This window comes from Seriola dumerili, unplaced genomic scaffold (assembly GCF_002260705.1).
Source record: "Seriola dumerili isolate Sdu_G_001 unplaced genomic scaffold, Sdu_1.0 BDQW01001299.1, whole genome shotgun sequence".
Classification (NCBI taxonomy): domain Eukaryota; kingdom Metazoa; phylum Chordata; class Actinopteri; order Carangiformes; family Carangidae; genus Seriola; species Seriola dumerili.
Window position 1 is genome coordinate 769,500 of NW_019175554.1, and position 26,178 is coordinate 795,677.

Sequence of the window (26,178 nt, forward strand, 5' to 3'; positions counted from 1 at the left end):
CTAATAAGAGGTTGTTTTAGAAAAATGATACAGGTTGTGCTCTGAGATTTCTTAATGATTCTTAATGGTTCCATCTTCAATTCTTAATTTTTGTAGTAAATGTGTAAAAGTGTAAATCAATGATAAATGTGTTATATCTGTTGTTGTCACTGATGATAGAGACATTTACAAAGGATTGGGAGTTATTTCTGTACTACTGCAATAAAGCCTCTTGATCAAAGGTTTGAATATTACACAGGATATTATGACATATACAAATATCACATGTAAGAAGGATATATTAATAGAAACTTTTTCTTTTCTAATGTCAGTGGACCAGCACTCCTCATAGCAACAGTTGTGTTTTTACTTTTCATCTAGAGTGTAAGTGCAGCTGCTTGTCCATAAATCTCTCAGTGGCTTAGGACCAAAATACATTTCTGACTTTCTTTTACTATATGAACAATTTTGGCCTCTCAGGTCACCGGATAGTCGTCTGCTAACTGCTCCCTGAGTGTAACCTAAAACACATACAAGCAGCTGTTGCTTTCTCTGCACCACAGAGCTGGAACAAGCTTCCAGGGGATATTAGACTTGCACCAACTCTGACTACATTTAAATCCAGGTTGGGAACTTTTATCTTTTTGCACTTCCTTCCTTCAACTGCACCTTAAATCACAAACCTATTTGCCCTTACATCTTTACTTCTCCTGTATTTATGTCTCTGCTCTTACCTCTTTAATTTCCTTTAAAAAGGTTTCTATTGTTTAAATTTGCATTTTAATGTTTTTCCGCTGTTTTTCTTCTTCTTTTTTTTATGTTTTTAATGCATTATGTAAAACACTCTGAATTGCTTTTGTGTATGAAATGTGCTATACACTTTACCTTGCCTTGCCTTGATGAATAAATGTCTAAAAGTCAGTTTCTCTGTCCACAAGATGTGGCTGAGTCATATTTTGGCTGTGCCGCGGCTCCGTCACATCTCCACTTTGGATAAACTGCCCACTGGCAATGTCTCAGAAGAAGAGCGTCTTCAAGCAGCCTGCCTTTCAGCAGCCAGATTTTGTGTTGCTTTGTTCATTTGTTTTCAGGATTCAATAGTGCCGTGTCTGAACTCGGAGCTTCACTCTCTCTCTCTGTCTCTCTGTCTTTCTCTCTCTTTAACTGAAAACTTTACATTGTAAACAATAATTTAGCCCTAAACGGGAGCTCACATGAAAATGACTGTTTTGAAACAATGTAAGATACAAACCCATCCGTCAAACTGTGATAAACTATCATTAAAACTTTTCACTTTCAGCAACCAGCGATGGTTTTGCACATATTTTCTCTGAAACAATGTAAATTATCTGAGTCACTAAAATATGAATAAATGTTTCTAATGCACTAATAATAAGCTAAACTGTCTTAGTCACATGTGTGCACAGTTTTTCCTGTAAAGGTACAATTAGTCAGCCATAATTAAGGCTCAATATTGCCTACAGAAGACTTTAAGGGAATAATGAATGTATGCATCTCCAAATCATATTAAGATGCATTATTTATTGAAATCATAATTGGCCTAAGTGCACTGTTTGACACAAAAATGACATACATGTCAAGAATGAATTCACAACAGGCTGATTGTGCTGCATTTTGAATACTAACTCTGCAGCATTCAAATCACAGATGTAATATGCATCTAGCCACCCCACGGAAAACATGTCTGCATTTATCTGTCCATGAAAAATGAATGATGTTGAATGGAATGCCCTTTTCCAACAGTCAGATAAAGGTTTATTGAAGGCCACAGTGAGCTGGATAGAGGTTGCTATGGCTACAAGTGTGAAAAGGGCATCTGATCTTACTTCTGACCAGTCAATTAATCTTACAATTGCATTTTTTTTTAATCAAAGGTTCACTCATGACTCAAAATTAACTGTGGGGAATGAAAAAGAAAAACGGGAAAGACTGAGATAGTGGGGACTTGTGAGACTTTAGAAAAGTACAGTAATGCTAGAGTCTTAAGATTAAGACCGCCACAAGGGAAGAAGGGTGAATATTTAAGACAGATTAAAGTCTGAATATTTAGTGTGTTTGGTCTCAGTGTGGACTGGGAGGAAAAAAAACTATTATTAAAAAAAACAACATAAAAAAGACTTAATTTTCTCATGTTTAACAAATGAATAAGTGTAAAGTCATGCCCTCATCTGGCTCAGAAGTGTCACAGTAACACTGTAAGGACTCAAAAATCCATTACACGGAATTGCTTTTCTAAAATATTTACTGTGCTTATTGTTTTGGCTACTGTGTTTAATTGAAAATGCTAATGATAAGAGTAACAATAGTGGGGAAATTCATCAGCACTATGTCTTAAGGAATAAATGGGCTCTTAAGGGCTCTCATTGTTCGCTCAGGCACATTCATATGAAACACTTACTGTGAGATATCCTGTGATGTCGTTACGTCAACAGGACTTCAACAACATATGTGACATGACACATTCATGCAGGATAAAGGAAGCCAGTACTGTACTATACATAATGGCTAAAATTTCAACTTAAGCTGAAAAAAAAATGAAGGATTAACACTAAAGCACTCTGCAACGGCTTCAAAATCCTACTATATACTAGTTATTTAAATAGAAAATATTACTTACTATAAATAGCTTTAACTGAAAGATTCATATAGAACAAAGGACTTAAGTTTTTTTTCATTGTTGTTGTTCTTCTTCTTAAGCCAAAAAGTCAGCAGAAACATCTTCAGTTCCTCTTTGGTAAAGTTATGAATTTCACTCAGATCTGTTAAGATATAACATGTTTTAGAAACTTCCCTTTAAAATCTCACGTTTGATACAGTATATAAACTACACATGCATCTGCTTCAGAGGACTCACTGACACCCTCAGCCCTATAAATTACTGAACACCAGCAGAGAGGACGAGCAGCACATAAACACAGAGTTGGCAAGTAACAATTAAATACACTGCCGACATCATCATTTATGTGTGTACAGTATATACTGTATGTGTGTAGTTACAGCATTGTTTGGATGTGTATGTACCAAGAGATTGCACGCGCGAGAGCGACTGACAAAGCATGACATTTCCCTTATTTAAGCTATTCACAAAGCTGAGGGATGGGGGTGGGGGTTTATCACCCTGCCACAAATAACAAGGAAAAGTCAATTTCATTGTCTTCCACTGCGCTGTCAGAGGAACACGCCTCATGCTGTCTCTCTTACACTGTATCCAAGCTGTCCTTGTAGTAGCACGTCCACCTCTCACACCCACCCCCCTCCTCTGTCCCACTCATGCCTTCCCTTTAAAACAAGGCAGGAGGTGGTTTGATTATCACACTCCGATCGCAGCTAATTAGGATAGGTCAGCTGGTACAGTCACACAGTATCCGTCCCACCACGCTCTTCCTCCTCCTCTTCCATCATCCCTCTCTCTCCCTTTCCTTGGACAGCTCTATCAGTGGGTACCATCTCTCTACACCACTGCCGCCTGTCTGTTCGTGATAGCGACTATGGCAGTCGTCTCCACAGAGGCGAGCGATGTGCTGCCAGCCACTCCGCCGGAGCCAGACAAGCCGGTATCAGCGTCTGCTGCAGGCGCATTGGAGCATCAATTAATCGCCTTTTAAAACTGGCAAAAAATGCATTTGATATACTTAAGCTTAATTAATACATTGCTACCAATTTTCCAGGCCTAATTAATCAATTTGCGTCTGGTCCCTGGTGCGAAGATGTCCAGATTATGTTGTCTGGAAGGAAACCGAACTGAACATCAGAGAAGAAGATGAATAACATCCATGGAAATTAGGAGTCGTATGTTTGTTCTACCAATGCCCATTAGCAGAGGAGAGCATGAATTGTGAAACTGAGGGGAAAGAAGTGTAATAAGAAAAAAAAAAAAAAAAGGATGAAATCACAAACAAAACGGGAAAATACACACAATGTGAATACACTGTGGGCTACAACCTGGTGGCTATAAAGGCTAAGAACTGAAACAGGGTTGAGGATTGATTGGGACTTGAACTACATGCTTTGTGCACTTGTAGTTCTGTTTATACTGAGCCAGTGAATGAGGCCGCAGTGTCCTGGCAGGCAAGCAGAGAGAGCTACAGAGAGTAATTGGGAGGGCTATGCTTGGAGAGGAACAGAGGACTTAAGATGGGATGAAGGAGGAGGAGGAAGGAGGGGGGTTGTTGAGAGAGAGAGAGAGAGACCTATGAAGTAGATGCTAAGTGCTGAGATGTGAAGAAAATAAGCCTGCAGGAAAATGACCCCTGGGACAGTGACCAATGACAAGCTCCCTTTTCCTTTTTTTTCATTTCATAATAGACATACCTGTGTGCTTTGCTGTGTACAGGACAAGTGTGCACACAGGGATCTTCAGATAGCAATATCTGAATGCCATGCAGCATATTACACCATATTTCTTTCAAATCTCTTGTCTAAGTTTTGTTTTATTAAGCCTCATTAATTATCCATAAAATTATTATATTGTACTACCTGTACTTGAGTGGGTCTACTGAAGGCAAAGTAGCAGATGGGACGACTCCTGAGCTTTTCAGACACAAGGTGACCATCTTATGATTCATCTTAATAAACAGCAGGAGGACATAAAACATAAAAGCAGACCTTTCTGAGCAGATGACCCTGCAGTTTGAGAGGACATCATAATACTGTATCTAATATAAATATTAGCGCAAAGTGATGCATAACTTGCCGCTTTCCAGCATTCAGCTGGTATCTTTGCAACTTAATAAAGATGCACTGGAACACTGCCAGAGTGATGTTCACCACGCCTCACTCCTCATCACTGCTCTTGCACCATGCCTCGGCCTCCTGCCCCTGCCCTCCCCCACAGCTTAGCTAAGACCACATGTTATTGGCTAAACACAGCCAGCTGCAGCCAGTTAACTGTCTAATCTCACATCAATCGATTTCCCCAAACAAGGATAGGTGGAGAAGTGGAATGAAAGTCATGGAAAGGGGGGGCTGTGAAAACACAGCAGAGGGTGAGATGGAATGGGAGTGCAGCGATAAGTGGGGAAACAGGAATGGGCAGGTTAGAGCCTTTCACTGAGTTTCCAGCACCACCAGCTTTGAGTGTGTGTGTGTGTGTGTGTGTGTGTGTGTGTGTGTGTGTGTGTGTGGGTGTGGGTGTGTGTCTGTTTGTCTATGGGTGCGATCTTTTATTTGAGACGGTCAAAAGACAACACACAGTAAAAGGTGGATGTGGCAGGACACATCCAAAACCAGTGTTGCATTGAAACAGTTCTTCCTGACTGCTACTGCCCAACCCACTCTTAGCTCCCTCTGTCATGTGTGTTGTGTGTATAAATGTGATTCCTTCAGTCCCTCATGGACAATTAAATGGGAACATTTTCAAAATGAGAAACATATGGAGCTTTTTAATTGGCCAATTTCTCTTGCCAACGTGTGTGGCTGTTTTTCATTCTAAAAACCAATGGAAAGGAAAAAAAATGCTATCTAGTCACACATGCATATTACAGCACAGAGTGTCGCACAAATTGTCATTGTCCTTCCGCGAGGAGTAAAACAGCCCTTCTGTTCCCGGGATTAATAGCATCATTAGAAAGAATCCATGTTCGGTATACAGCGCTGCACTTCTGGATCCAGTCACTGAGATACATACATCTCAGTGTAGAGATTTAACTGAATTTTTTTTTTCTGTGGGAATATGTGTTTTGCCAAGCAGGTAATGGCTCACACCAAGGTACATGACTGGTTGAAGCTGCTGTGAGAAATTCACCATACCTGCTCTTCCATTGCTTTCTCTCTATACCTATGTATAATCTTGGCTTTCTTGTCTCGCCTGACCCTGCACTAATCATGCGAGGTGGCAAGGGTAAGGAGGACTGCAACAACTCATATCTGGGGAGTTATTGTTCTACACATGTCATGTGTAATCTGCCCGACCCACAGCGCTTAGAATAATTATTCATATTTAATCACCACGCTACGAAGCTACATCGCCTGCCGCTCACTAAGTCATTTTCCATGTTCCATTATCAAAGTTTCAGAGACGGGTGCTCAGGGAAGGGGGACTAAATGGAGAGGCTGAAGTAGTTGGGCTTATAAAAACATAATGGGCTTGTCTGCTTTGATAAACTGAGGACGTGTATAGAATGCACACTCACTCACACCCTCAAATGCACACATAGACATACACACACACCACACACACACACACACGTTCAATGAGAAAAGTGCAGAGAACAAAGTAGGAGGAGGGGGGGGGGGGAATAAAGTAGCCAAGTATAAGTTCAGATAGTGAGTATTCAGGCAAGTGAAGAGCTCAATCCTTTATACAAATAACTGCAGCACAGAGAACCGATTGATCGTCAGTTGGTTGGCGTGTGTTTTGGCCGGCACGGCGTCTTTTCATTTCTCATGCAGTCAAATTTGCCAATGAGGACTCACCTTGCTCCAGAGGCGGCGGTTTCACGCCCGTAGCCTTCAACTTGAGGGCCTCTTTTGCAGACATATCACAGCAGGAGCCTTTGTTGGTGTCCTGGTCGCTGTCGGCCTGGTCGCTGTCACCATGACCGCTGTCTCTGAGGCTTGCTCGCTCCGGGTCTTTGAATGTTGAACTACTAAACAAATAAACAAAACAGAAACACGGTGTGCGACTGAGAATTTCAAGAGGCAATTTTTATTTTATTTTTTTTCAAACATTTTGTTTATTTATTTATTTTTTTGTAGTGGAAGTTTAGAGAAAGAATGAAACATTGATGAGCACCCCTGAATGCTTGAATAGCACAAGAAAAAATATAATAGGATTTAGGATGTAATAAAATGCCTCTAAAAATAGCTCACCTGCCGTACTGTCGGCTAAAAGAAACTAAAAATGAACCTAAAAAAGAGAGGATCTTGTGTGTGAATATGTCATGTATTATAGAAAATACTGCAAGTGACCACTTTTAAACCCAATTAAATGTACATGTCCTTCCCCTCTCTGCTACAACTGAGTACACTTAATTGTCAGTTAAGTTACTGTTGGCGTAGCATTGTGTTGGAGCTATTGGAGAAACGAAAACAAAGGTCTGAGATGTAGTGACGGTTATAGATCCGAGCTCTTACCTTTGAACAAACTGTTGTCTGCTACCCATATAATTAGGCTCAGTTGGGAAATTGTCCGTCTGTGGAGAGGAGAGAGAGAAAGAAAAAAAAAGTATGTAGCGGGCTCTACAGAAAGGAGTCCTGCTGTGAAACAAGATCTCCTTCTGACATATGATTAATTATGCAGGAAAAAAAAATGAGGGAGAGGACAGAGTACAAGCAAACGGAATACTGGGGATGTGAGTTCTACATAGTTTAGGGTTGAGCATTTCATTGAACAAATAAAACAGGCTAATTAGCCTTTCCAGAGTAAACTGCAGAGCTGAACATCAAATCTGGTGGACAGCGTATAATCAATAACTGCTAGGACAATAGTCTTAGCATTAGAAAACTTTGCAGTTATTGTGTTGTAGTGTCAACTGAGCATGCTGTAACACAATTTACTGCAACACATGTACAGAAATTAAAATACAATTTACTGGAAACGGACTTTCTGAGCCTCGACACTTCCTTTTTTTCTTTTTTTTTTCCATTTTCAAACAAACACGCACGGAGAAATTGTTTGTGTGGAACTGGAGCTTTGTGTGTGTTGAACTATCTGGCGTTTATTTGCTATGGGGCTACCTGATCATACACAGGGGGCTTCATGCTATGTAGATCGATGGTAAAAGCACACACGCTTGTGCACACTAAGACGGCAAAGCAGGCACACAAACAAACAGTATGGCATGTATGACAAAATACAGCAGCATAATGGAATACTGGCGCAGACCCTATACTTTATAGACTGCACAAACACTCGTCAGTCCTCAGCCCTGTATGCAGCAGTGCATTACAGACTGGATCAATCACATTGGCAATGGAAAGCACTCTGTCTCTCTCCCAGTCTCTCGCTCTACTGTTAATTATATCAAAGTACAGTATATGAGGGTTTTTAATCATTGAGATAAAAAGGTCACAGTGATCCGAGTGTGCTTTGTGGCACTGCCAGAAATACCTGCCCACCTTACTAATACTGAATAAAACTAACGTAAGAACAATCAAATGTACAGACAGCACTGTGAGCCACGAATAACACAGGAAGAAAGAAACGTATGTCTTTATATTTTCTTAAAATGATTACGAGAATATCTCAGAGTCCCAGTTACACAGAGCTAGGAAGCACAGAAACAAACACCTTCCAGAGAAATAGCTTTGATATTGTGTTAGTGGTATTCATCATAGTAACACAAATAATTACCCTATGTAGTGCACAACTCTCCGTCTTGAATTGAGAGCAGTAAAATGTCATGTTTAGTGAGTAATGTCTCGTTGTGCCAGGGTTTTTCACATGCACAGCTTGACTCGCAGTCAATAGAGTATTTCAATGTCATCCGTGCTCTGCGGTGGCTCAGTATGAAAAAGGGTGTGTGTGAAGGTCAGACAGGCCACCTCAGTACTTTGACCTTCCATGCTTTTGCCAACACCTTTATCTCTACCTAAACATTCTATTCCACCTCAGCCCTCACCAAGATTAAAAGAAAACACCCACAGAATATATCAAAGGCTGGAATCTGTCCACAGAGCAAAAGAAGAATGAATGTTTGAAAGTGTTTGGCATTGAAATGATAACAGCCTGAGTTTTTCAAAAAAAAAAAAAAAAAAGGGACATGAACATCTTTATATTGATGTGCCCCTTCTGTACTTTTATGACCAGGGACTCATCCTTGGACATGCTATTCAATCAACTCAGCCCTGTTAGCACTAAATCTGATCAGAATAAAAAGACATTACCTAGCTTGTTATGTGGTTTAGTTTACTTTCCACAGCTGTGTACATACGTATAACATATAACATCTAAATGCAATGCTATCTTTGTTTACAGAACGTCTTATATTATAAGTTCATCTTTCGTAGTGTTTACCATTGATTAAATAAAAATAAAATGGCAATGGTCTACTGTGCTTTAGGTTAAAATTTTTGATAGTGTTAAATGGAAATAAACCACTGAATCCCATAAAATTGTATTTGTGACAGTAGTTTTTCTTTACCACAAAGGAAAAACGAACAAACACGTCACACTTAAAGTAGCATGTGCTCTACATCCCACCACCACCTACCTCTCCTAGAAGCCAATAAAAAGCACATTATGCCACTTCATAGAAGCCTCTTTCCTGCCAATTAAGAGTCCAGGCTGATCTTAAGCCTCCATCTCTTCCTGTCTGTCTATACTACCCAGCCCTTTCACTACAATGGGCCACTTTCCAATTAATGGATCGATAACGGCCAGTATGAGCTGCTTTGTACTCAGCCAGTCAGAGCCCACAATGAATACAGGATAATTTGAGGGGGGAATGATAAATACTGGCTAGATGTCCAGTAGTTTTATTATAATTATTATTAGACATTGTATTCTATAGTACATAAATTCATTTAGCATATAGTAAGTATCACTGAGTATATCATGTTGCATGCTTGTACTACTTGCCTTCTAATTTCCCTTTGTGAGGCTTCTTAAACTGAACTGAACTGAACTCAAGTGAACTCAAGTGAACTGACCCAAAGTGCAGCATCGGTATATTTGGCCTTTAAGGTCTGAAAACATGACTTGCTCTATTGACCTAAACTATGAGTCTTTGACCTTACAGGTTTAGAAAGAGCACTGAACATATTGAATACAAGATGAATCCAGAGGTTCGGGATCGACGTATTTTCAGCAGATGTTTAGTTAGTTTGGATGAGAATTGCAAAAGCATGTTATTGAACTGTATTGAGTGATGCCTTGTATGTAAACCATGCGGCAAGGCCACAAAGGTCAGAGGGACACTGTGCACAGTGAGGCTGACTAAGTGTAAAAAGCTGCACTCTATTCTGTATTCCCACTGAGGCTCTAAGACTGACTGAGCAGACAGCAGGCCGATTGAGACAAATGGGACGAGCATATTGGAGTGCTATTCTACTCTTAGGTCTTGTTGGTGCCTTTTGGGGGCTCTGTTTATTTCTACTGGGGTTATTTTTGTGTGTATTTGACTGTGTGTGTGCGCATGTGTGTCTGATATCTTAGGTAGGGGTGGTGAACGAGGACAAATTGCAGCTTCTCTTTCACACATCATTGGACAACTCTCTTTTATTCACAGGAACAAGAGTACACCCCCTCCCTCTACCTACCCTGCTAGGTATGATACATGCATTTGTCCTTTACTGTCTTCCAAAAATACACACAGCATATTTGTGTGTGTGTGTGTGTGTTTCTTCATGTCAGAGGGTGTAAGCAGGTCCAAATCCAACAATCTTTTTGTGCGTAAGCCAATAAAGATCTGGACTGCAGTTTTTAATTTGATAAACTATGTCTCTGTTGTATGCTTTTATGTGTGTATGTGACGTTAGCACCAAGGGAACTCTAGTTTACTCCTCTTGGAAAACTGTCAAAGTAGCTCAGCGACAGCCAAATGGGAAGAGCGGGTAAAGGATAAAACAGAGAGAAATTGAGGTTACAGGAAAGAAAACACAGCAGTGAAGGGGGATGCGGCAAAAGCAGGAATTGAAGCTGAGAACAGAGAAAGGAGAGCACGACGGCAAAGTGAGAGGATGATAAAGAAAGTAAGGAAAAAGGGGTGGGGGAACTAAACAATAATTAGACTCTATCGATTACGTAGTGGCTGTGGAGCAATTGTAAGTGATCAAATCTAATTAGCTGGTCCTATACATCTTCCTGAAGATAACAGACCAATCAATCAATGGGCTTAAGTGAACTTAAAGCCATCAAAGTCTACTGCTTGCTAAAAATCTTCCAAATAACGTGGGAGACGTCTGGTCCAAATGAAATTTAGACAAGTAAGGAAGTGCCACTGATGGTAGTAAATGGAGGCTAGATGGATTTCATCCACAATGAGGTCTTATCACCTTGCTAATGATTCTGGACACTACTTTGTCATAAAGCAGACTTTTAAAGACGGTTAGCTTTCAAGGTGACACGGCATGTTTTGGACATACACTCACCATGCACTTTATTAGTAACGTCATACTAATACTGGGTAGAGCCACCATTTGCTCTCAAAACAGCCTCAATTCTTCATGGCATAAATTATACAAGATATTGGAAACATTCCTTTGATATTCTGGTCCGTGTTGACACACATCACATAACTTCATCAGATCTACGTTCATGCTGCAAAATCTCCCACTCTACCACATCCAAAAGGTGTTCTACTGGATTCAGATCTCCACTAAACTCATGTCATGCTAATGAAGCCAGGTAGTAGATAGTAGAAGATAGTAATAATAGTAGTAGACGTAAAAGGCTGTACATGGGTAGCAACAATATTCAGATAGGCTGTTGCATTCAAACCATGATTGATTGGTATTAAGGGGCCCAAAGTCTGCCAAGAAAATATTCCCCACACTTTATTGCCGCCACCACCACCAGCCTGGACTGTTGACACAAGGCAGGTTGGGTCCATGGATTCATGCTGTTGATGCCAAATTCTGACTCTACCATCTGCTGCCTCAGCAGAAATCCAGATTAATCAGACCAGGATACGTTTTTTCCAGACTTTAACTGTCCAGTTTTGGTGAGTCTGTGCCACTTCTGTATTCTGCTGACTGCTTGCAGCTCATCCACCTCAAGGTTTGATATGTTGTACATTCTGAGATACTTTTCTGCTCACCACAATTGTAAAGAGTGGCTATCTGAATTACCATAGCCTTTCGGTCAGCTCCAACCAGTCTGGTCATTCTACTCTGACCTCTTTCATCTGAAAGGTGTTTCTAGCACTTCCCGCAGAACAGCCTCTCATTGGATGTTATTTGTTTTTCGCACCATTCTGAGTAAAAACTCTAGAGATTGTTGAGCATGAAAATCCCAGGAGATCAGCAGTTTCAGAAATACTCAAACCATCTGCTACCAACAATGATGCCACAATTCAAGTTCCTGAGATAGCATTTGTTGTTCCCCATTTTGATTTTTGATGTCAACATTAATTGACGTTCCTGAATTGTACTGCTGCCACATGATTGGATAATTGCATGAATAAGCAGGTGTACATGTGTTTCTAATAAAGTGCTCGGTGAGGGTAGTTTATATAGTGTAGGTATGATCATATGCAGAAGACTGTTTTCTCCGCATCTATATTAGAAGGAAGCTGTTTCTCTGTGGAAAAAGAACAATCCTGGTTGTCATGTTGATGATTTGCTGCCATTGGTCTGAAGAAGTCTGTGATAATATTTAGAAGATAAATATTTGTGGCAACTTTTTATAAATTGCATTTGTACTGTACAATATGCACACTATTTGCAAATCATTCTGCAAAGAAAGATGTTGTAAAGCAGGTAACAAAGAGAGCACCGACTTTTCCAACAAATGGTTTTGAATTATGTCCACTTAAGTATAACAAAGTCCAACACGCCAGCTACGCTCAAACACGTCCTCTTGTATTTAAAGGTGCCCTAGGGAGCTGTGTTTGTGGACAAAGGTACCAAAGGCAAGGCTGAAATCGAACCTGCACTCTCAGCAGACCGCTGCATAAAGTTAAGAAAAAGATGAAAAAATGTTTCAGTAAAGGAGCATTCACACCTAGTCTGCTGGATTATTCATCTGAATCCCACAGCTGCTACTGTACTCCTCTAGTTCTGCTAGTTTCAGCTGGAGTTTTCGGTCTATCCATCTTTTTCTTTTTTACAATTCGACAGCAGGATCTACGGCCAACAAGCAAGTGTACTGTTTTTCAAAATAAATTACAAGAAATTCTGTGTTTTGTTTTTCCAGCTGTACCGAAAACATAGTGAACCCTGACCCCCAAAAGCATGATGCGTATTCAACTGGGAAATTTTATGCAGAATTACAAGCCTCATTATCCGAATATGTTGAGATGTAACTTCTCCTGTTCCTCTGTATCTATGAGATATTAAGTCCAGTTGCAGTCTTGACTGACTTCATATGCTCTTTGCGACTCAGACCACAGCAGAAGATAAAGAAGGCCTTGCAGCAGGGTTGTGTGCAGAAGGATTTACTACTGTGAGTCACCTACATGAACTGTGGTGATTTTCCTCAAAACCACAATGTCTGCCACAGAATGGCAGGTTACCGTAACTGTCACATGCCCGAGTGAGCCGACATGCCACATGACTTATGTTTAAAGCTCTGGGTTCGTTTGATGTAAGGCAACGCAACTCCTTAACAGACTCGATGCATGTGCAAAAATGGGCAGAATGAAAAGGTATCAGTTTCTTTTATTATTGGTTGGTTTGATTTTCAGACAGCCAAGGAATATTTCAGAAATGTCTGCAGGAAAGCGAGAGAACATGCTGTGAAATTAGTTCCAGTTTAACAATAATACATCACTCGAGACTATATCAGAATATACTGATTATTTGTCCCACCCGAAGTACCTTTCACACAGACACTCCGTCCTCTCTTCCCCATCTCTAATTGTACTTAACCTGACTTCAGTCCCACAAATCGAACAAAACTCAAGCCGAATAAAGTTGCCCACATCTGCTGCCACTGCCTGACTGACTGTTTTATAGACCTGCTATGGGGGTCTTTAGTAAAACTGCTGGTTTATTATGAAGCTGGTGACTCAGGCAGCTCTGATCCAACTCAATAGTCTCATCTTGTTAATGACAGTCTGCTATAATTCATAATTTTGGACATAACGGCATTCCTTTTTATTTTTTGTTCATGTTCATTTGTGGGGAATAGGACTTTTTTCTTTCATTAAATAGGAATAAGTAGCACTTTGGAGGCTTTTATATACCATTGCATAAACAGCATGGCCTCTCCCTTGTATATTCACTGCTCACCAGCGACGACACAATATTCATAATTAATATGCAACCACTCACATTGATTGCCTATTATTTTGGTTGACCATGCAGTGTCATTAGAGATATCTATTAGGAGCCCAGTGGAAAGCATCAAGTCATCTCTGTGGCACAACTTATCATCCGCAATAAATACATCATAGAAATCATCAATGGGTGAAAAGCAAAAAAGGAGAGAGCGGAAAGAAGGGGTGCACCAGGCGGAGGGAGGGCTGAGCTGGTCCTGCTTGTGTCTCTTCATTAACAGAGACGAGACAAAATAAAAATTCTGTTTCAAAGCTGATGTCCTTCAACCCGGATGGTACAACTTTATTATTCCTATTGAGCAGCAGCCCGAGCAAGTGTAATTTTCTCTTCTGTCTACAAATGACTACTTTGGTCACATTTCTAAAAGGTACTGTCTTTATGTACAGGTGAGATAGATGCATTTGCCTGTAAGAGTTCAGTAATGAGAGTTTTTTTTTTTTTTTTTTTTGAAGTATCCGAAGAACTGCTTTTGCAGACCACATTCATCCTTTGTAATAATGTTTGTCATTGGAGATTAAATTACTTTAAAAGAGCGTGAAAAGAAATAGCTGAGGGATAAACAGACCACGAACCTGAGAGATGGTCAACAAAGCGTTGTTAAACTCTATTCTTAAGCCTGTTATTATCATCTTGAGAATCAACTCGCGTAGAAAATAATAAAATGTGAACCTCCTGAGAGAATGCACATCCTTGAACTTGTTTCTCTCTCTCTCTTAGACAGTCACCACACACACACACACACACACACACACACACACACACACACACACACAATTGCAGGTGCTGGAGATCTTACAGTCTAGTCTATTTTATGATGCATGAAAATCAAATGATGGGCTAAACTAAATCCTGCATAAACAAAATGGCTCAGAAGGCTCGTCATAATAGGCATATAGTAATACAGAATAATCTGTTTACCACAAATTACAAAAATATATAATAATCTGTTTTTAACTTCTTTGCATGTAATTGATTTATTAATGGGACGATTAAGCTATTATTGAATAAATCATCGTTATCTAACTAAAAAGAACATTACCCATAAACCGATGTGATGTTGACCAACATCCCCTCGGGTAAAGATTACAATAAGCTGACACATTAGATGCACACAACTGAAGCTCTATACCACAGCAGACTGTCGGCATCTTTTTATTTTTTGCTAAATGCTGGTAAATAAACCCAATTTCACTGTGGCCCCAATTTACAGTGCACCTATAGCCTGAAATCAAATAAAACTGAATTCAAGATGAGCATTCAGTCAAGGAATGTTGTTATTCATTTTTACCAAGGTCCTGTCAAAACAACCAGATTTTTCTTTAGAAGAGCAGATTGATTTAAGCATATTTTTACCCGGATGGAGCGGAAATGCAAATGATCTAAAGGTTATATGCAACAAATTAAATAAAAAATATCAGTGGTGAGATGTTTGTTTCAAGGCTGTTTTATTTTCCTGTAGACTATACAACAGTTTGTATTTGCAACAAGTAGCAGAGATGTCTTGCCCGTAGTGGAGCTTCTCCACCTTTACTAATTACACTGGCTACTGGCAGTTGAAGGGGTGACAGTAGTTAACAGGACAACTTTGCCACATCTCCCAAACATACTGAAGAGTTTTTGTGCTGGAAATGATGCGATCTTTATAATAAGAGTTTTTGTAGGGTTTGTTTCTTATCATCTCCTCACATTTTCGAATCACAAACACACATTATCAGATTTTGTAAAATAAAATACAATAAATAATGTAATACAGTAATAATTCCTAAGACTACATCATTGTAAATTTATACTGCCTGTTCACCAGCTGCTGCTACATTTGTCTGTAGGCAAGCTGAACGTGAGGATCACTAAAATACCATGTGAGTGGGATATTCAATTAGCAAAATTAATTCTAGTTTCATAACCGTGGCATTGGCACCATTCCTATAACAAGCTGCAAACTACATTCAAATGGAGCGAATTCATATGACTGACCTTGACTGGTTTTAAAACTTACCTAAACGTCTGTCATAATCCTCCACTACCAGACTAGGGAGTCAGTGTGTGTGTGTGTGTGTGTGTGTGTGTGTGTGTGTGTGTGTGTGTGTGTGTGTGTGTGTGTGTGTGTTCGGGTGGGGTCTCAGAGAAGTAATTTTAGTTAGTTTGTTTGTCATTTGAATAACTGAACTGCCTTTCACGTCTTTCACTCGAAAAAGCCAAATTCCTACCAACAGGCACAGAAGAACACAGCACGCATGTATATTTACTGACACAAACATACATGAATGAACTGGTGGATGAAATTGTGTCATCATGTGTGCAGGGCAGTATAATAAGGCAGTCTGTTCAAATGGTGGCAATCTGCACTTCAGACAGAAATAGGAATTGGAAATGAAATGAAATGAAAAAAAAAAAAAAAAACTAGGCAAAGGCAGTTTGGCCTGAACAGGTCTCTGTTTTCCAAAAAGCAGGTTTTTGATCTCAAAAGGGCAAGAAGCTCTCCTCCTTCTAATCTTTCTCATTAATTACAGTCCCCTTTTATATTCTCTTCTGTAACATCACTTTTGTGTGTCTGCAGTTCTAACTAGTACGACTTTTAAAACATCAACTACACTGACAACAATTGAGCAGCCAGTTCAGTCACACCTGCCATCTCTGAAGCCAGCTCAGAGGAAACCTTTGTGCCGTGAAGAGGAGGGGCGACTAAAGACGGCGTGTTTGTACTCCTATCAACACAATCCACATCTGTGGCAGTTTAGCCCCAGGAGTAAGTGATAAATGTAGCTTTTGGCATAGATATTTATTCCAACACACAGAAAAACCCCCTAACACAGCAGTCTGCCAGCTCTCCTAAAATAACTGTTGTTTTCCCTCTCTACTTGAGATGTTTTGTGAAGACACATTTAACCAGCTAGTCTGGGTATATACACAGCTGGGACCAGTCTGATTATTGATGAAGGAAAATACGTAAATTTTTGGGGGAAAAAAAAGTAGAATGGGAAACAGAGGCCTTCACTTAATGTTAAATAATTTATATGCCTTTGAAGTTACGATGGAAAAAAGGGAAAGGGTGCAGTATGTGATCTTGGTGTGTAAGCCACTAATCATTCAGTACTTGCTCATCAATAGGTCCAACATCCTTGCTGTTAACTGAAGTCTTGAGTCAGCACTGACCTTGCTTCACCCGCATTAGTCCAAAGCCAAGTCAGCCCAAAAATCCAAAGCTGTTACAGAGGTAAGAGGCCAATCATATCGTACACATGAAGACGGGCACACATGCGACCATACATAACACGCACAGAGGTAGAAAGCCTACAAACAACACTTTAAAGCATTACCTCTGACAGCTTGGTAAAAACGTTTGTTTGCTTTCTTGCTGAGAGTTGGTAGAGAAGATTGATGCCTCTCTCATGTCCGCACGTTAAATATGAACCTCATGGCGACAAGACTCCAGAAAATCACTGCTTCTCGAAAAGAAATAGTTGGACACATAACAACCCCCCCCATAAAACTAAGACATGTTGTTTTTACATGTTGTGTTTAAACAAACAGCTTTGGACAGAGCCAGGCTAGCTGTTTCGACCTGTTTGCAATCTTTATGCTAAGCTAAGCTAACCGGTTGCGGTACAGAGTGGTGAGAGCGGTATCAATCTTCTCATCGAAGTTTCAGCAAGAAAGGAAACAAATGTGTTTCCCAGATTAGGTTTCATGAAAAAAAAAAAACATGTTCTCATGAGCATGTTAGCAATGCTTTGTTAGAGCTACAGCATTTTCCCTCTTCAGATGATGGGATGGGAAGTAGAAATTACTTTAGAGTCTGACAATATGATCAAATAAACTGCAACACAAAAACACATTATTAAACCCTCTTATCCAGTGCATGTATCAAATTTGACTAAAGAAACAAGAATTTTGTAATGTACTGCTGAAGCGAACCATCCGCAACATGCTGTTTAGTTAGCGGGTTAGCAGGACCGCAGCCGAGAGCTTGTGAACAAAAACATTAAAGAAAAAAAATTATTCCGTTTGAATTGATGGAGGAAGAGCTGTGCCGTACATGAAAGGGTTTTAGATATTTCCCCAAAGCCCAGAACCAAGGCCAGGCACAGATATAGAAAAAAAACACACAAACACAGACACACAACATGCACCGCGCACATGTGTCTAATGTCAATACATGCACAAGTGCACAAATGCACACCTGGGTTCTCCCTCTCCGTCTCCCCTTGCACGCACGCACGCACGCACGCACGCACGCACGCACGCACGCACGCACGCACGCACGCACACACGCACACACACACACACACACACAGCAGATGGACTATGCCTAGTTTCACTTCAAGGTGACCTATCTCGTGTATATGTATCGGGTCAGTGGTGATGAGTTATCTCAGCAAAGGAGGGGCCGGGAAAAGGAGGAACGGAAGACAGGAAGGATACTGTCCATACACCTGGGTAAAAACTGACAGAAAAGGCTTTAGGATAATGCTCTGTTGTCAAAGAGTTGGACGCCACTTTCTCTCAGTCTCTTTTATGTGCGTCTATGGTGCATTAAGAATCTGTCAGACCAGCTTTAGCATTAATCAGCTAGCCCACTGAAGAAACAATCACACATAATCTCAAGCTCTAAACCCTGCTGACCTTCTCTACGAATGCACAGATAAACTCCCTTTCGAACCACAGTCAGTTAAAGACACACATAGGCCCGGGCTCTGGCGCTTGATAATTTTATTTTCCCTCCCCGCTCACCCCTCCCTTGTAGTCTATCTGATTGGTTCCTCCCACAGCAGCAGCACCCATGTCTCTCCACCTGGGAGTACATCGACTCAGCATGTCAACGTGACCTCAAAGAGGACGCATTTCAGACAGCGTGTGCGGGGAGAGGGGCTGTTTTACCCCATCAATCTGAAGGGAGAGGAGAGAAGTGGAGAGGAGAGGAGAGGAGAGGAGAGCAGAGGAGAGTGAGGAGAGGAGAGGAGAGGAAGGAGAGGAGAGTGAGGAGAGGAGAGAGGAGAGGAGAGGAGAGGAAAGGAGAGAGGAGAGGAAGGAGAGGAAGGAGAGGAGAGGAGAGGAGAGGAGAGGAGCAGAATACACAAGTTCCATTCATCATTTCAGCAGTGTTGAGAGTGTATAAATAGCAAGATCTGTTCAGAGTTATCATTGAGCCAACGCTTCCATCGTGGTACTTCATTTATTAAGACTGTGCGCAGATCAATACAGCAGACATATACACTCTGTACTGTTGACAAGATAATCTCATCATTATGAATTTGGCTCGGGTCGTCAGTAACATGAGCAATTGCAACGCTTATCTGAGATGACAAGAGCACAGAGAAAGAGAGGGAATCCAAAAAGGAGGCAAGTCAGAGCAAGAGCTGGGGAAGTGAAGAAGGGAGTGAGTGAGCTGTTTTTTTTTTTTTTTTTTTTTTTACACTAAACAATGCTCAGAGTGAAAGATAATGAAATACAGTATTTCAGTACCAAACAGAGCAAAAATCAATAAGAAATGGAGCAAACCAGCAATTGATCTGAATGCTAAAGGCCCCAAAAAGATTCCTCTCTAAGACATAAACCCAGCGAGGGGCCAATTGAGTACATCTGTGCGGTACAATGGGAAAAGATGAGACTGGCCAAGTACACCGTTTTCAATATGCCATTAGTATTCGGCGTCGTCCCTGCTACCCTGAAGAGCAGACTCGGCAAACAACAAATCTTGTGTGCCCACCACTTAGTGGGCCTTTTGTTTAGGCAATAACATCTGAGTGTGCCGACGCATTCACCTCTGTTTCCACAAACATGTAACAGCCACTGCAAAACACAGTGGCCGTCAATTCCCCTCAGACACACGCAGGGCTTTAGACATGGGAGTCAGATTTCAAACTGCGCTGCAGATATAAAGCGGGAGCAGAAGAGACAGTGGGATCTCTGCTATTAGAGTGTTGGACTTTCTCAGATATGCAAACATCACTCTTTTGAAAAATACTCCTCAAATTGCAAGGCAAATTGTTGTTTTTGGATCGGGTCGCTGTAATAAACTCCAGCGGTTGTGCGAGGGAGAGGGAGCTCGTTTTATAGCAGCTTGTTTTGACATGTAGTTAGGTGAAATTAGAGCAAATGAGATGGCATTCATGGTATATCCCTCCGATCAATTAATCACATTACTGATGAAGCTGAAGAAGTGCTGAACTGTAGAAGACAAGGACAAGGAGAGAGAGATTCAGGGAGAGAGGGATAAATCATTTCTCTTATACTAATGAGATAGAAGGTGAGAACAGATTCACATAACTCATTCTTTGAGCTGCGTGTTGTTGCTACAGCACATGCCTAGGGGGCACAGTGAAGGAAGATGTGGAAGAAATAAAAGCACTCTCAGGTTGGACCGGTGCCAAGACACAGCAGAGCCAGTTCCACTTTGTTTGACTTTGAAAGTGTTTGATTTACAGCAAGGAGAGCGAGCTGCCGGCAGTTCAAAGAATACATTGCCATGCCATGTACGCCTATGTAGCCTTCTGTGTGCCGTGCATCTCGGTGCGCATTACAGTGAGGTCACTCCTATCTATACCCATCTCAGCTCCAGCCCCCCTGCTGCTTAAAATGTTAAGTCTAAAGACCCCAGGAGGGATCTAAGAGCCCACAGGGGGCAGACGGCCCCTTCAGGGAAGCCCATTCCAATCTGAGGGAACCAGCAAGACCGGTGCTTCAGAGCACAGTTGGTGGTAGCACAGGTGCATGTGTAGGTGTGCACGTACGTACGTACACACGTACACACACACACACACACACACACACACACTCTCTCACACACACACACACACATAGACAGACGCATGGCAGTTGAATCTTCGCTTCCTCCACTGTGAAGGTTATGTTTTGTTCTCTTGTTTTGTGACCTCATTGATGCTTGGTTGGCTCCTTGTGCCTGAGTTGTTTGAGCACAATGCCAGCAGCAAAGAAGTAAATGTTTTAGAGTCTACTGGGGAATGCAAAGATTTTTTTTTATTTTTTTTTTTTATTCACAATCTCCTTTTTCCTATATAAAATGGCATGTATTGAAAGAGTTGATATTAAAAAGAAAACACATCGCAGTTAAAAGGATTGTCTGGTAGAACACCCTCAGATCCTTCTGGTGTAGGCGTGCGCTTACATTCAACACAACTTGCAGCATCAGCATAGGCAGGAAAACAAGATACTGTACACTGTCAAACAAAGAGCCACAATAAACAAAAAAATGAGAGCAGCCATGTAGCCTTGTAACAACAGAATTGCAAAGTAATTACTAAGTCTGGTAGGACTAACACGACAAAATGACGAGATACTTTGAAGCTCCAGTGTCAGCGAATTAGGCAGAGGGAGTCCTCATCGTCCACATCCCCTTTATCTCTCTCACACACACACACACACACACAAACACACAGTAAGTCAGGAGTGAACGTCCACTGACAATCCACAGTCTTATTATCGTGCCCATGCCATCTCCAATAGGCTGCTTCCTATTGAACCAAGCAAATTGGTTTAATGTGTCCGGCTAGTCCGGCCATCACGGAGGTCAACTTGTGTTCTCATATCCTGTCTGCACTGGCAAAAACAAAATTCCTTTGTTGCCCTGCATTGTCAGATCAGGAGGTCTGTTAAAATAATGAAATTATGCAGCACAGTTAAGTGCTCTGGACACATGAATGCACAACAGCTGGGTGAAAGGATTTCCAGAGGCTGACCAGGGAAGACAATACCCTGCATACATAAATTATTGACTTCAGTCATCTATCCATCCATCTATGCATATCTGCCTACTTCTGTCCACAGTTTGACTCGACTGGAGTTGTTATAAGTTACAGGGAGAAATTGTGTCTACTCTTGGGCATAGTCAGGGGCCTACATTTATATTCAATTATTTAGCAGGGTGACTTGGATTTTTGAGAACTTGGCAATAAATAAAACATGTACTTCCACAGCTGCCTCCAATCTCAAACTAATTTTCTGAGTACTTATAATATGTATCTGCACATGAACTATTAGTTGTGTAATTCTTTGAGGAATTGCAGGAAGTTTTCAGCATGAGAATATGTATTGTCATTCATGGAAATGGGAGATTTCCTCAGCCTTTCTTTGAAACACTTAGGTGTTGAGAGTGGAGGAGGATATTTGAGAGATTATAACAGTAATTTCTACTCTTCCTCATGCTGCCTCAAATTGCAAACAGACCCGGGAAAAAGTAAATGAATGCTCAAATTCAGCTTATACCAGAAAATAAGCAGCTTCTTCTACTTACCATGTGTTCTGCCCTCCTCCTCCTCCCATCTTCACAAATATGTAGCATGAGACCTCTGATGTTTATCGTGACATCTTCCACTTTCCGCTGATTTGTTAAATGTTATGATTTATTAATGAAAGGGGATGCAAATATAGCTGCTGTTTTGTGCTGTGTGTTACACTGCTACACGTACTGACACGTCGGCACTGAAACAAGTGCCTCTGCCTAACACCACCGCTAAAATAGCAGCGATGGCAGCTAATAAACGAAACACCCAATGACAAAAACTTCTATGTTTCGTTTTAATAGAGATAACATAATTTACCCTTGTTCCCCGGAGCAACATTCTGTGGTCTGACTTCACTTCCTCTCACTTGTGTCTATCATTAGAGCTTGGGGGAGACGAAGAAAAATAAAACTGCCTATTAATAATTCAGAATTTCAGCATGTAGTGTTGTGTACAGTAGCAGCAGGTTTATTTGAGGAAATATGAAGATACACCCTAAGGCAAGCTGATAATTTTTTTTTATGCACTGGCAAGCTCAAATAAAATAAATCTGGCCTAGTGGCCCAGAAGAACTCAACTAGGGGACAAAAGTACACAAATTACAAATGGCCTCTTGAACTGCCTCTCATTCCTGTAAATGACTGTTAGTGCATCTGGCTGCTGAGCTGCCCAATCCCGTCAGCAAGAAGGCTCCAGTACATACAGGTTTACCAAACTCATTCCATAGAAAGCTCCGGAAGGAAGTTATCTAAAGATGATGGGGGAGAGGGAGGGAGAGAAATGAAATAAAGAGCGCTTTTCTATTCATTGCCTCAGTGGCCAGTGAAGTGTGGGAGCAATTTCAATACAATATACAACGGAGGCTTTGATAAGACTTTGCTGTAGAAACCTTAAAAACAGCCCAGGCCTGGTTATATGTGCATTTGTGGGTCTGTGTGCATGAGTGTGTGCGCGCGCACGAGTGTGTGTGTGTGTGTGTGTGTGTGTGTGTGTGTGTGTGTGTGTGTGTGTGCGTATGTGTCACTTGGAGGAAGGGTGTTTCAAGGTTTGGACAAATGCAAGATTGTCACACTCATAAAAGAGAGGGGCTCTGTCATGGAGTCTGCCAGCTAAAGGCTTAAATCACACGCCTGGAATGCACAATGACGTTGCACCCACACACGCACGCACGCACGCACGCACCTGCACGCACCTACACACACCTACACACAAACACACACACACACACACACACACACACAAACACACACACACACACACACACACACACACACACAATCTCCCTAAATTATGCAGAGTAAGACCATTCTTGGAAGCATCCATTTTCAACATCTGCTCCAGCTTCATTGTTGGCATGCATATGCTCAACCTAAACAGGACAGGAGTGAAATGTTTATCTCCTATATTGTATACACGCTGCTTCAACGATTACAATCACACCTCTTCACTGTTTTTCTTTCCCGGTATTCTATAAATTCACTCAATAGGTTAATGGCTGCCAGTAATTTTGAGAGACCACTCAAAGACCTTGGTTTATCATAAATTGCTACAAGAGAAAATCTGCCAGGTTTTTCTAATTTATATTCAGCAAAACTGTCAGCAGCTTTTAAATATCAGGGATTCAGTGCTTGCTGGGTAAATTCACTGATTGTCACTCAAAATAATTGTCATGAAATGCTGTCAGGAAGTAAAAAAAAAACATTCCATGTGTTTGTTAAATATTTATGTCTAACACTTCCATTATTATTATCATTATTCTTATTGTTCTTATTATTATTATTATTATTGGAGCAGGAGGATTCTCCTTATCAAGTGACGAGTGACAATGATAAGTCAGCAGAGAACAGAGCCCCTTCTCTCCTTGACACCCTCATCTCAATGCCACCCCACACAAGGCAGAATGCCGCCACCTAAAGGCAGCTTTTATAGCCTTTCAGACCCCCTTTGCCTCTGTACCACCTGCACCTTATTAACATGGATCGTGTCCCACCGAGTCGCGACTCTGTTTAATTAGAGTTTCACGGTGAATCAAATTACAACACTCAAAACTTATCAAAACAAATCAATATGATAAATTATGGACCATTTGAAAGCAATGTCACGGGAGTCTTTTGAATGTCTGATAACAATGAGGAGAGCCTTTCAAACAAGGAAGCAAGACAGCAGCAGAAAAACTTATGAAGCAGTCAGTGGGCCACAGTCTGGCACGGCTGCTGAAGCTAAACATAATGTGGGACAAAATCCTAAAATGTATTCAAAGACAGAGTGGGCGCAGGCTCACTCTTTGGAGCGAATTACTGAAATCCCTTCTTCCAGAGCATTGAGGAATTTTGCAGCAGATTGGTTTTAACCTTGATTCCACACTAAGTAATTCCCTTCAACGCCTTAAGCGGAATTAGGCATCATTACGTATCATCCATCTCCTTATCCCAGGAATTCTCTTTACAAATGAAATGAAGCTCTCCACTGGGCCGGGTGCTGGCACGGCGGTGACAATGATAAGGCCAGCAGAGCTCTGCTGATATGTTCATATTATTCCCCTCTCCCAGCTAGAGACCAAACCCAGTCTGTATGCCAGTGCACCACTATAAAACATCATTAGAGACCAGCAGCAGTGTGGAGAGAGACTGGGAGTTGCAGATAGCTACAGTAGCCCTACTAGGTGCAGACGAAGACAGCAGCACTAAGGTGCCCTTGTGAAAGTGACTGAGCAGGCGATATGCTCTCTCCCTTTATCAATCTCTTTATTTATTTTTCCTATTCAACCTCTCCTCCCGTGGCAACTGTAGTGACAGATGGGCTGAGAGGCCTTGGGATCGATGGAAGGGGAATTCTGTCTTTGTTTCCTGACATTTTTCCCATAGCCACTCTCCTCTGACTCAGGTTACTTACTGTCCACACGAACGGAGAGAGGAGGTGGAAGCAGGGAGGAGGGAGGAAAGTGATACGCTTCTGTACAGCTTCTGAAGAAACTTAATGCCTCAGGCCATCTCCCTCTACACAGGTTTCTGTTGAATAATACAATAGAGCACCCTGCACGCCTGATGCGTTGAGGGGACCCTCTGTAAACAAGACACTAAGGAATGTGTTGTTGCTGCTTCTGCTTGTTTTCCCTTTGACAGTCTGAAGGGGGGAAGAGAAAAGAAGTGCACAAAATGGGTGTGCAACAGCCTCACACAGTCTAATTTATCATCACTGCATAGGCAGAGAAACAGCCTGCAGAATGGATCAGCAATTATTCTGTCCCTCTGATTAGGAAGCCTTAACGGTCTTTGTGCTGACCTCTGCCCTATGCAGCTGGCTCATAATAGAAGCAGAGCTGAGACTGAGAGTGGGAACAACAGACAGTGGCCTTCCTCCCTGGTGGGAACACGTCACATCTGATCACAGTCATCGTCACATCCACGTCCAGCGCAAATAGCGGGCTAGAAAAGACAGCAAAGAGCCTAATCGAGACACTAATAGTTACAGTCCATCAGGATGTAACTGAAAGAATTCTCCTATTCTGCCAAATAGTACCAGGTCATTGGCAGAAAGTACTAATAATAAAACTCGCGGAGGACTCTTTCTTCTATCAAATTACATTAGGAACATAAACTTTTTATTTGTTAACAATAGGTAAACATGAGAAAAAGAGTTCACAATGCTACAACTGCCCATTATCCCCAGTGTTACATACCACCGTCTTAAGCAGGTCTTAATCCTCGTCTGACACGACAGACTTTTAATGGGCTTAAGGCCAAAGACACAGGGAAGTTATCACGTTAGAGGCTTATACACCCAAGTGCTCCACACAAATACGTATAAAGTAGCCGTGAAAATAAGTACAATCTGCTAATCTCTAGGAATTAAAATCGCTAGAATTAACCACAAAGAGCGGCAGAATGTGATGACTGATCTCTTATAAACGGTAGCATGAAACAGTAAACAAGTGTCTCTCATTGTTTTGAGTAACTTAACTCTCATGATATGACATTGCAGCTGCAACTGTTACTATGTGCATTAAAGTAATATACAGGTAAGTATATTTTCAAAATAATTATTGTTATTGGATTAG

At 41.2% G+C, this 26,178-nt stretch overlaps 1 protein-coding gene across 2 annotated transcripts in view; it reads right to left on the minus strand.

The window, feature by feature from the left end:
• pcdh17 (protocadherin 17) overlaps positions 1–26,178 on the minus strand; it is a 57,100-nt gene that overhangs the window by 26,699 nt on the left and 4,223 nt on the right. Inside the window, exons 3-4 of one of the 2 annotated variants that reach the window (XM_022767841.1) lie at positions 7,075–7,133; positions 6,415–6,584 (exon numbers count right to left, since the gene is read on the minus strand). In XM_022767841.1, the coding sequence (XP_022623562.1) occupies positions 6,415–6,584; positions 7,075–7,133 (229 nt within the window). Of the gene's footprint in view, positions 1–6,414; positions 6,588–7,074; positions 7,134–26,178 lie in introns of both variants that reach the window. The other variant, XM_022767840.1, reaches the window with a different exon arrangement.